Source organism: Yarrowia lipolytica, chromosome 1F (assembly GCF_001761485.1).
Source record: "Yarrowia lipolytica chromosome 1F, complete sequence".
Taxonomy (NCBI): domain Eukaryota; kingdom Fungi; phylum Ascomycota; class Dipodascomycetes; order Dipodascales; genus Yarrowia; species Yarrowia lipolytica.
The window spans coordinates 3,650,171-3,660,745 of record NC_090775.1 but is presented as its reverse complement, the minus strand read 5'-3'; the positions used below and the strand labels follow the sequence as shown (position 1 = coordinate 3,660,745).

General features: G+C 46.1%; 2 protein-coding genes and 2 non-coding genes across 4 annotated transcripts; 1 reads left to right on the top strand and 3 right to left on the bottom strand.

Annotated features, from left to right (window-relative positions):
* The first annotated feature begins 881 nt into the window (after window positions 1–881).
* YALI1_F36598r lies at window positions 882–970 on the top strand. The gene has a single exon. It is a non-coding gene; the product is annotated as a tRNA-Arg (tRNA).
* Window positions 971–1,229: 259 nt separating this feature from the next.
* Window positions 1,230–2,327, bottom strand: YALI1_F36584g (uncharacterized protein; the record flags this gene model as incomplete). The annotated part of the gene is made up of 1 exon (XM_506003.1): window positions 1,230–2,327. The coding sequence occupies one exon, from the start codon at window positions 2,325–2,327 to the stop codon at window positions 1,230–1,232; it is 1,098 nt and encodes a 365-aa protein (XP_506003.1).
* Window positions 2,328–3,461: 1,134 nt separating this feature from the next.
* YALI1_F36571r lies at window positions 3,462–3,561 on the bottom strand. Its single transcript has one exon. It is a non-coding gene; the product is annotated as a tRNA-Leu (tRNA).
* Window positions 3,562–4,228: 667 nt separating this feature from the next.
* On the bottom strand, window positions 4,229–5,530 carry YALI1_F36552g (uncharacterized protein; the record flags this gene model as incomplete). Its single annotated transcript, XM_506002.3, has 1 exon — window positions 4,229–5,530. One exon carries the CDS (start codon window positions 5,528–5,530, stop codon window positions 4,229–4,231), a length of 1,302 nt encoding a protein of 433 aa, XP_506002.1.
* Window positions 5,531–10,575: the final 5,045 nt, after the last annotated feature.

The window sequence follows — 10,575 nt, the reverse complement described above, 5'->3', positions numbered from 1 at the left end:
TTAGAGGTATATAGATTTGGCAGCTACCTCTGGAATTCCTCTTATACTTATTTACCACCCTCTCACCTTGATTGTTCAACTCAGCCGTGCTCATATTCAAGACGGTGCGCATGAGTTCCAACTGCTGCTAACTGCTGCTGTATCATGTGGATATGAATGGTTGGCTATGTTTTAGTAATCACAGTGGGTCCAGCAACTCGTGGTATAAACCATGCTACAGCTACAGTACTCGTTCTCGTACAAACTTGCATCACAATTTTGGTACTGTCAGTATGGTACAATTCGAAATTTCACGGCACTGTATCGAGTTGATTAGTCAAATGTGCAAGACAACGCCCTCAAAACATGTTCTTTCAAGGTTGTTATTGGAATATGCTATATCAGCGGCAATTCTTACTGCGATCCCGCCTATATGACGGGTGTATGGCCTGTTTTTCTTGTTTTGTTTTGTTTTTTTTTTGTTCAAGGGTTCAAGGGAAATACATCTCAGCAATGTCAAACCCACACATCGGACTCGGATTCGGGTGTTTGCAGAAGAGCGTATGACAGTAGTGCTTGGGATGTCCTCTTATTCCTCCTCTATTTTATTTTTTTCTTTGTTTTTTTATATTCAAAGGGTAGCGACCGCGAAGAGGTGGTTTTTTTATATATATTTCATAGTTTCATTCATCAGAGTCGTCAGCGTGTTTATTTAGGCATGGGCCAACACGTTGGTTTTTCTTTTATACTAGACCCTTTTTTTTTTTTTTTTATTATTCTAGGACTTTTATCTATAAAAATTCTATGGATATACATTTCAGGTAAAAAATAATATTTCCCGGCTCACATAAGCATATGTCAAAATGTGGCTGTCAGATTTCAGCAGAAATAAAAATCACAATGAGGACGTGGCGTAATGGTAGCGCATTGGATTTCGGTTCTCCAGAACGACGTCCTCCAAAGGCTGCGGGTTCGAGTCCTGTCGTCCTCTTTTTTTGCAAATCTTTTTTGCTCCAATGTACTAAAACTGTGGTTCATTTTGTTGGTACAAATGCTTCTGAAAACGCGCCATTCTAGTTCTTCTGATTAATGAGTGTTTGACTTGCTGCAGGCCACTTTAGTCGTATGAGACTATTGGATTTGCGTACGAGTATCGTACTTGTACAAAACAAGTACAAGACCTACAGTAACTCGAAGCGACCGAATCGATATAGGACTGTAGACTGTATTTGTATGTTAATGAATATTATCTATTTCTTGGCGTGCTCCTTGTCGTCGCCGTAAGCCTTGGTACCGTAGTGACCGTTGATACAGATGATATCCTGGGGTCGGTAGTCCTGCTTTCCGGAGAAGAAGACCTCGAGAATGTTCTTGGTGCCCTCGGCGTATCGGGCCTGGGCGTCAATGGAAGTACCAGATATGTGTGGGGTCATAGCGTTACCGGCGCCGTACTTGTTTCGCATCGATCTCCAAGGGTGGTCGGCAGGGGCTGGCTGAGGGAACCACACATCACCACCGTAGCCTCGAAGCTGGCCGTTGGCAAGAGCCTCGGCGACATCCTCCTTGACACAGATAGCTCCTCGAGCGGTGTTGACAAGCCAAGCACCCTTCTTCATGTGAGAGAGCATCTCCTTGTTGAAGAGGCCCTTGGTAGACTCGTGGAGAGGACAGTTAATGGTGACAATGTCACATTGGGCAAGCATATCTTCAAGCTTCTCGACTCGTCGACAGTTGAGCTCCTGCTCGGTCTCAGCAGAAAGTCCTTGGTAGTCGTAGTAGAGCATCTCCTTAGGGTTGAAGGGAGCCACTCGCTTGAGGACTCGCTGACCAATTCGGCCACCACCAACGGTACCAATGACCTTACCCTCGATGTCATAAGAGTCCTTGGCGACAGCAGCAACATCCCAACCACCAGCCATGACCTGCTCGTGAGCGGGGACAAAGTTTCGGACGAGGACGAGCATGGTCATGACGACGTGCTCAGCGACGGATTGGACGTTGGAACCAGTGACCTCGAGAACGGCAATGTCTCGCTCGTTGGCGGCATCAAGGTCGACATGGTCGGAACCAACACCTGCAGTAACACATATTTTGAGGTTCTTGGCCTTGGCAATTCGCTCTCGGGTAATGTAACCGGGATGGAAGGGAGTGGTGATGACGACATCGGCGTCGACAATTTCCTTGTCGAGGACAGAGTCATCGCCATCCTTGGAAGAGGTGGTTACCAGAGTATGGCCCTGGGACTCGAGCCATGATCGGATACCGAGCTCGTTCTCGGTGCATCCGAGTAGTTTGGGCTCATCAACAGCGTGGGAGCCGGCGTCGTAGAGAATGAGAAGGACCTTCATAGTGTTTGTTCGTGTGCGTGTTTGAATGAGGAATCAACAGGGTTCCATGGGTGCCTTATATAGATACCCCGAGACGCTTCGGGTATCGTTCAAGTGGATTTCCGTAGTCCTTGACCCGGTTGTGGGTGACGAGAGGTGCATGACATGCACTGTGATGCGTTCTTGATGTCATCTAGAGGTGGTGGTTTGAAAGGCTAGTGACCTCGTTATGGTATCATGATTGAGTGTACATTTCTTGCTGAAATCACTGGGTATTTTTCGTCGTATCTTGCGCTGCTATGTGTCGTTTTCGTGTCACTTGATGTCGTGGTGAAGAGATGGACATGTGGATCATATTCTGTATCACAACGGGATGCTCAACAGAATGAAAGGCTACTTGATGATGAGCCGCACAGCACGGAAGTTGTAGAGTTCAGCCGCACGTATGACCCGTGAAACGGGACGTGAGGCAGGCAGCAGTGGTATACAATGAGAGTGGCTGGTATTGGACATTTATACGAGATATTAACCCATGGAAAGACCATGTGGTCTATGAACTAATAAACGCATACCTCCCCACATCCTTGTACCTAGCTACGACCAGTCTTTCCATCCTACTGTAACTCATTTCAATCATGTCATAGAAGCGGTGTCTCTCATCAGTGTGTGGCAGCATATTAGATTTCACTTGATGGTGTTGTACTCTCTTGTTGTTGTTCTGTGTGCAACCTGCATTTGATCACGCAGATCTATAGGAACAGGTACTTGTACCGGTACTTGTACAAGGAGCACAAGTTGATCTCATAAGTTCGTGCGGCTCCGGCATGTGGGAGTGGAGTATTTGTAGATGTGAGCTGGTGATACTGAATATCAAACATTTGAACAGTATACGGCGTCCATTCATTGCGTACAAGTGCCTGTAGATATACTGTGTGTCTATAGCGTCTTGTTCTTCAACATAACACTATACAAGTAAATCGATGGTTGGCCAGATATACAGTAGCGTAACTTCCAAGCATTTGAAGCTCGGTAGTGAGACACTACTTGTACTATATGATGACATCGACAGAACACACCTCAAATCAATGAAAAAGAAGTACTTAAGACAAATGCATGATAAAAGCCGACGTCAATAGAAGAGTCAGCCAAAAAAGTTGACAACCGAGAGATTCGAACTCTCGCCTCCGAAGAGACCAGGATATTCGTTAAGGTGTTAGCCTTAACCTGGCGCCTTAGACCGCTCGGCCAGGTTGCCTAGAGATGCAGATTTACAATGATTTTGTCTACAGCAGCTTAAAACAATTTTTCCCAATTTTTTTTGCTGTGCTGTAATGAATCATTAGAATAAAAAAAATATTTTATAATTTTTTTTATAATTCCCTACAATTTGCAATGTTTGACGGTTGATATTTTGTATTTATCTGGTCCAGAGGAGGAAGTGAAGGGAATCAACAAACACAATTATCAGAAGCTCTTCTGAACCCCCGAATCCGGGTCAGATATGTGGATTTAACACGGTTATAGCTGAAAAGTACGGGAAAAAAAAGAAAAAAGGACGTCAGTGAGGCTGTCCCTCGACAGATAAGGGTGCTGCTTATTTCCAAGTCACTTTACAAGCTGCTGGGCCCTCTACACATCCAACAAGCCATCTCGTTTGACGATCCTGGCAAGACGTTACGAGTGAACCACAAGAAGCTGGATTTCATGAGACACGTCCAGATGATTATATCTAGCTGCTTACCCCCGAAATACTGTATTTAGGGAGACCTTCTTTCTCATAAAGTCTCAGGCGTTCGTTATATACAAGCTTCTCACTCTATGAAGACCCGTTCATTTTTGTTTGTATTGGTATACACAGGGTGGAGAGTACTGCCCTGACAACGGGTCATTGTCTATTATTACACGAATCAAACCATTATCAATCACAACTTGATGTCGCTGACATCCTTGTTCTCCTGATAGGCTGTAGGATGGCCGTCATCTTCGATATCCTTCAGCCACACACTCTGGGCACTCTTCTTCTCGGGGTGGGCCATGTTGGGCATGAGGTTGGGGCTGATGATCATCTGGTTGGTGTCCTGCCATTGGGCCACCTCAGCCTGCAGCAATTGCAGCTCCTTCTGGAAACGCTTGCCAAACACATCGATGTAGTAAGTGGCTCCGTTGTAAGACGCAGTGAAGAGGATGAAGGTCATGAAGCAGCCAGAAAGGTAGCCATAAGAGTACCAGATGGGGCAGAACAGCATAGTTCCCAGCTGGTAGCCAAACTGGATGGCAGTAAAGGCAACAACAGGGAAAGGCTCAGGAAGGCCGTTGACGAACTTACCGAGAGGTGTCTTGCTGTAGGATCGCCGCAGCCACTCAAAGGAAGTGACCCGACCAGCTCTGATCTTGTCCTTTCTTCGAATGGTGATGAAGAAGTGATACAGCGCTTGCCAGATGGCGTAAGCAATAGATGTCCATACCAGACCCTGGACCATCTTCCACGACTCAACCTTTACAGCCCCCGGAAATCGGTGGGCCTTGTAGTCCTGATCCAGAACGTGGACAATAACGTGGAACAGCACGGGTGGAAAGATGTGGATAAAGGCAGAGGTGGTTTTATCTAGGGAATGCAAAACCAGAGAGTTTCTCCACGTGATGACGGCCCAGGAGAGGGTTCCTGTAGTGAGAGAGTAGCATGAAATAAATAATCGCTCCGAGCTGGGGAAGACCCACAGGTACAAAAGCGTGAGGAAGTTAACGAAGTAGCATAGATCGGCGAGAAAGTAGTGGTACTCCTTTTTTCGGTACGTATACGCTCTGATGGGCATCAGAAAACAGAACAGCACCGTGTAGATGACATGAAGATATTCTGGCGCGTGTCCCATGACGTATCCAATGAAGAATATGGTGACCAGGCCAATGGCGAAGGTGTATTTCTCCGTCGAGTTGATGGCCGTGGCAGTTCCCAGCCGGGTCTCCATCTTCTCCATCTGTCTGATCATCTGTTGACGCAGTCGGTCGATGTCCTGGTTCCCTTTGATCTTGTTTCGTTGTCGAATGGCTGCATCTTTGATTTCCGACGCTTTTTGCCGCGCCTTGGTGGGGATGGTCTTCGTCAGTTGTGTGGTCAATGAGAGGTGATCGAGAAAATCGAACATCTGATGCCGGTCCATATCATGCTCGTACTCCAGCGACGACAGCGACGCCGACGACGTGTTTCGTGTCAGGGGGGTGTCCATTGTGGGTTGTGGCAACAACGTGTCGTTGATGATGTGTCGAGTGGGTAGTTCTCAAGGTAGATAAGTGTGAAAAGAGATGAGATGGTAGGTGTTAGTGGCAAACGTTTATGGGCTGCCCAAGAGACGCCGTTTCAGGTTGTGACTGTGAAGATATCTTTTGATTCTCAGTTTCAAGAAAAGTCACTTGCTCTTGCGCGTGCTGCCAACTATATATTAACTTTGATAACACTTGCCAAGAGCACGTGATGTGGGGGTGACCAGCAGAAAGTGTCTAATGTAGCTGCGTTATGAATGCGAACTCCCAGCTGGAGAGGAGGCTTACAAGTGGACGGTACAACTGCGCATAAGACGATATTATGGACGTGTTCACACAGCCCCTGGAGCCGGGGATGATCCAACAGGGTAAAGGGAGTGAATAACTATAGCCGTGGGTCTAGCTATCGAAAAGTCGCGCGAGTCAGGAGCCATTTGGAAGATAAGGAGTGGCTATCCCTGTGACCCTTTTCCAGCAGGGTGTGTAAGAAATAAAAGGACAAATAAGGCTCGAACCAACCAACGTCCCACAACCAGGCATTCACACACGTGCTGCCAGAGTGGCAAAATAGTGGGCCACGGCGGTATCACGCGGCACAAGCCCTCCCTCGCGTGAGTCATTTGGCTAAGAGATGATGTCTTTTGACCTTGTAAGACGGGTCCAAAGATATTTGTTCTGCCGGAATTTCACTCCTATCTCACCCACTAAGACTGCTTATAAAAAGGCTTATATGGCGGGGCTACGGGGTTGTGGACTACGAGTAGAGGCTGTCCATTCCTTCGTGTACACTAGTTTTATGTGATGTTAATGTCATGTACTGTATGTACTTGTAGATATAGTACCAGGTTCACTAAGTTGTAGCACGTCCAATACATTTCAAGGAGATACGACACCCGGATAATCTCTCAGAACACAACGGCGAAGCCAAATGAAACTTCATTGATGTTCAGGTCACCCGAATTTGCCTTCCTCGGAATGGCCCTTTACGACACGGCAGTGAGTGGACAAGCGAGAGTCAACAAACGGTGCTTCAGGTATGTAGGGCTACTACAGTGAGCAGTTTCTTCATGTACTTGGACTCTACAATTACTAGAAATAAATTGTATGGCAGCTATGGGTATGATACTGTGATACTGTATTATGTACAATAGTTACACGCAGTCCTTTTCTGACACTACCCCTTTTCACACAGTGTTGTAGGTGGTTACTGTAGATAGACATGGTGATCATGATCAAGGGCCACTGATTTGGAACCGCAGCCATACCACAGTAGTTTTCCAGACTCATGTGATACTCACATTCGGCCCATGCAAAGCTAGAATACGCCAGCTGCTTGTAGCTCCTATAAGTAACTATTAGATCTGGAGTGCAGGTAACATCGTGATTTGGATCGTGAGACGGACCGATATCTACAAGTAGCTAATGTAGCAGGAGTGCACGCATATGGATCCAAGGCGTGAGTTAGGGCATGTGGGACATGACACAAACGAATGTGGTATCAGAGCTTCAAATGGCACTGATTCATATCCAGATAGTTATACCAAAATATCACTATAAGTAAAAGTACCACTAGATACAGTCCATAATACTACAATTGTTCTGAGGTTGTCTCTTCCAGTTGATTTGTTCACTAAATAGCAGGGTTCCAGTAGTGCCACTCATACCTAAGTTAGAAGGGTTCAAAAGACTCCAGAAATGGGGTAATGAATATCAGTCCCGAAAGATGGTTAACAGAAGCATCATTGCCGTGCAAGGCTAGCCCATGTAAATTGGTAATATCATCACTAAAATTGCGCTTGTGTGCTGACATGTTAAGGTACTCACTGTTCGGGGATGTGCTCTGGAGAGAAAAAAGTTCTGAAAAGTCTTTTATAAATGATAGTCCACGGTAGGGTAATTTGAAAAGTCAACCCTACGTACCAGTAGCTACAAGTATGACGAGTAGTCAACGGTTGGGAGATGAGCTAGAACTTTATTTAAGGTCTGAGGATGAAGTTGGGGATGACTGACTAAGCTCATGAACATACAAGCACAGTAAATTGCACAGTATCAGATACACAGTTTTGTAAGTCCAGGGTCAACGCAGTGTATGAAACTCGAAAACGGGAACGTGTGAAGTGTTTGATGAATGTTACGCGCTTCATTATTCTCAGCTTGGTTACGGATATGTAAATCTCATCATAGGCGGCGTTGTCTACGCTGCGTCGGACACCATGCTCACAAGTATATTTTTATATTTTTATTTCTTTTAACACCGGTTTTGCAACATGGAATGATTACTCCCTTGTATGAGTCAGGCCATCAATAATTTGTCGTGAGTGCAAAAATTTTAACGCTCAGTTCGACGTTCATGTTCGTCTGTACCTTCTAATGAGCCTGTTGTATAATAATAAGCTGTGTGAATAATATTCGACCTCGAATCCGTCTTGGAAAGACACGATACAACTTGCACGATAGTACAGAGCAAAACGTGGGGACAGGGGTGGGGATCGTCTGCGCGCCTGCTTCTTTATGAATGAACCTGCCATGTGATGTGCCTGTCATTGCTGTGAAACTTTTGATAGGCGTTCGTCACCTACAGCTACAGCGTACTTTCGAAAGTTTAGACAGCCCTGCCGTGGGTTTGATCTGCTTGCATATATTGAAACCTACGAGACGCGTGAAACAGGAAGATGTGATGATCCAGGCGGTCTAGGGCAACAGGGGAGTTTGGGGCCACGTGTGACTTGCATACTCAATGTAACATCCATTGCGGTTGTGAGCATCATAAGTTCTGTAGCAAAGATATCACCACTTGTAAAAGTCACATGACGGACTCAGTAATCACAGCAGCTACAAGAAATAGTTGTGCAAACTCTCTTCGCTAAAAGAAACGCGGGGTAGTCTGCATGCATGAGAGGAGATTTTGCAACAACCACTACTTTTTTACCCAGTCGGTCCAACTATTCCAGAAACAGCGATAGGCGAGGTTTTGAGATATCGTCAGTATTGAATCAAAGCCAGAAGTCTCTTGATATCTCATTTAGCGTCAAGACATACCGTTCGAGCTATCTAACTCACGGCACTTGTCCAGTGTGTTGCTTGTGTGGAACTAGTTGCTGTTAACAGTGTCCAATGACGCAGCCAAAAACCAATGTTCTAAAGTCGAAATTGCGCTAAAACCCTCAACTTGTAATTTACCACCGGGCCAGTTGTCCAACTGTCAACAGCAGGGGTATAATTAGGGCAGCTGATGTTTTTGCTTTTATTATTCTTCATACTGCCTTGAAGCAGCCTGAAGTCCGGATGACCCGTTTATTGGTTTGGCTGTGCTCCGCACAGTTCCGGAAGCAGACAAGCTGTACATACAGCATGACAGTTAATACGACCTTGGTTCGTATCACCAGCAAGAGCTCTACAGTACACTGTGTAATCATTGGGCTAGATCAGCTCTTTAGCGCGACAGCTACTGGTAGTGCTACTGGTACACTATGATGTAGTGCAAGTTAGAGAGTGTATACAGTACCTATACTTGTAATAATTGGATCAAAGCTGTGCTTGTTTCAGCCTCAGTGCACAGGCGAAACGGCTGCCCTGGCCATGTACAGATCGACAATGCCGCAAGTTGTAGTTCAGGGGTTCGAGGATGAACCATGGCTTGGCCATGTTATTCTTTCCTGCATATTTTGGTTTTTTGCTTTTCTCCCATTGTTATGTCTTTGTTCTGACACAACCCAAAATGTGTCTTTCCAACGCTCGCCCACGCTTAAGAGCTATCCAAGCCTCATTCCATAACAGACATCTGGGACTGTAGATAATTATTCCGCCCTGAAAAATCATGAGACCCAGGACGTGGATATATACAGATGGCCTATAACCGTTAGCAACACATCTCCACAAGCTCCCAAAACGAGGTATCATTACGAGCGTAGGGCCGCCATGACTTGTTTGTTTATTCCCGCCCAGGGTGGGGTCCACCACAGACAGTGCGCTAAGAATAGATCCCCGAAGAAGAGGGCAAGAGGCTGGAATGGCGGTAGTTTACAAAATGCTCTACAGTACAAGTACGAGGACCTACATACGTGTGAGTGTCTTGCACACAGGTTGTCCCATGACCATTAGCTATTTCTTAAACCGGAAGACATTGACCCTGTCAATACGAGTGACACACTTGTAGGCATCACAACAAACAGCTCCATTAATGCCGTGTTGCAAATTATTGTGAAATGTCACTCAATGCCGTGTCGTAGATGGTGTATTGCAGCGACATGGTGTACGTGCTTCCACATTCAGCGCCCCTGACCATGTAGACTCTCGAGCACTAGCGTGCAGAAATTATTTCACACCATCCGTTTGGACGGAATACGAGCAGTAATAGGGGCCATATGGGTGGGAGACGCTTCCTTCTGTCACTCACACGCGCTGCAGTTTCAATATTGGCAGAGATGACATCATCAGAATGCCACTATACAGGGGGGGTCGCTCTATAGCCTATTTATAGTGTACACCCCACACACGCCCTTTTTCCAAGCCATTAGCTGGGTATATGGTTTGAAACATGACGTGTGCCAAGGGATACAGTAGTCCCAGTCAGTAGCGGGGATGCGAAATATATATCCGTCCTTGCCAATATTACACCAAGCAAAATTACCAAGTGCGGTGCTGATGTATATGCTCCCAGAAGGTGAAGATTATTGGTCTACGCATGCATTGGGACTCCCCCGCTATCTGGACGGACAGCTGGGAGGGTCAAGGTTCATGCATTTTTTTCTTATCAGTCGGCGCTACGTTACCACTTTTGTACAGGTTGAGCGTTAGGCTGCATGCTTGTTGGAAGGCGACCTGCAATTTAGTGTACCGGTGGGTGTACAGATCTCCATGCTATCTACGGATAAAACACTAGCATATGTTACGGTGACATGTGTCGAACCACTGCCCCCAAACTACCTCTGTAGAGGCCACCGGACGTCGGCGATACACTTGTCTCAGTACGCGGGTGAGGACAAGGCCACTTCTGCTCCCAATTGCGACC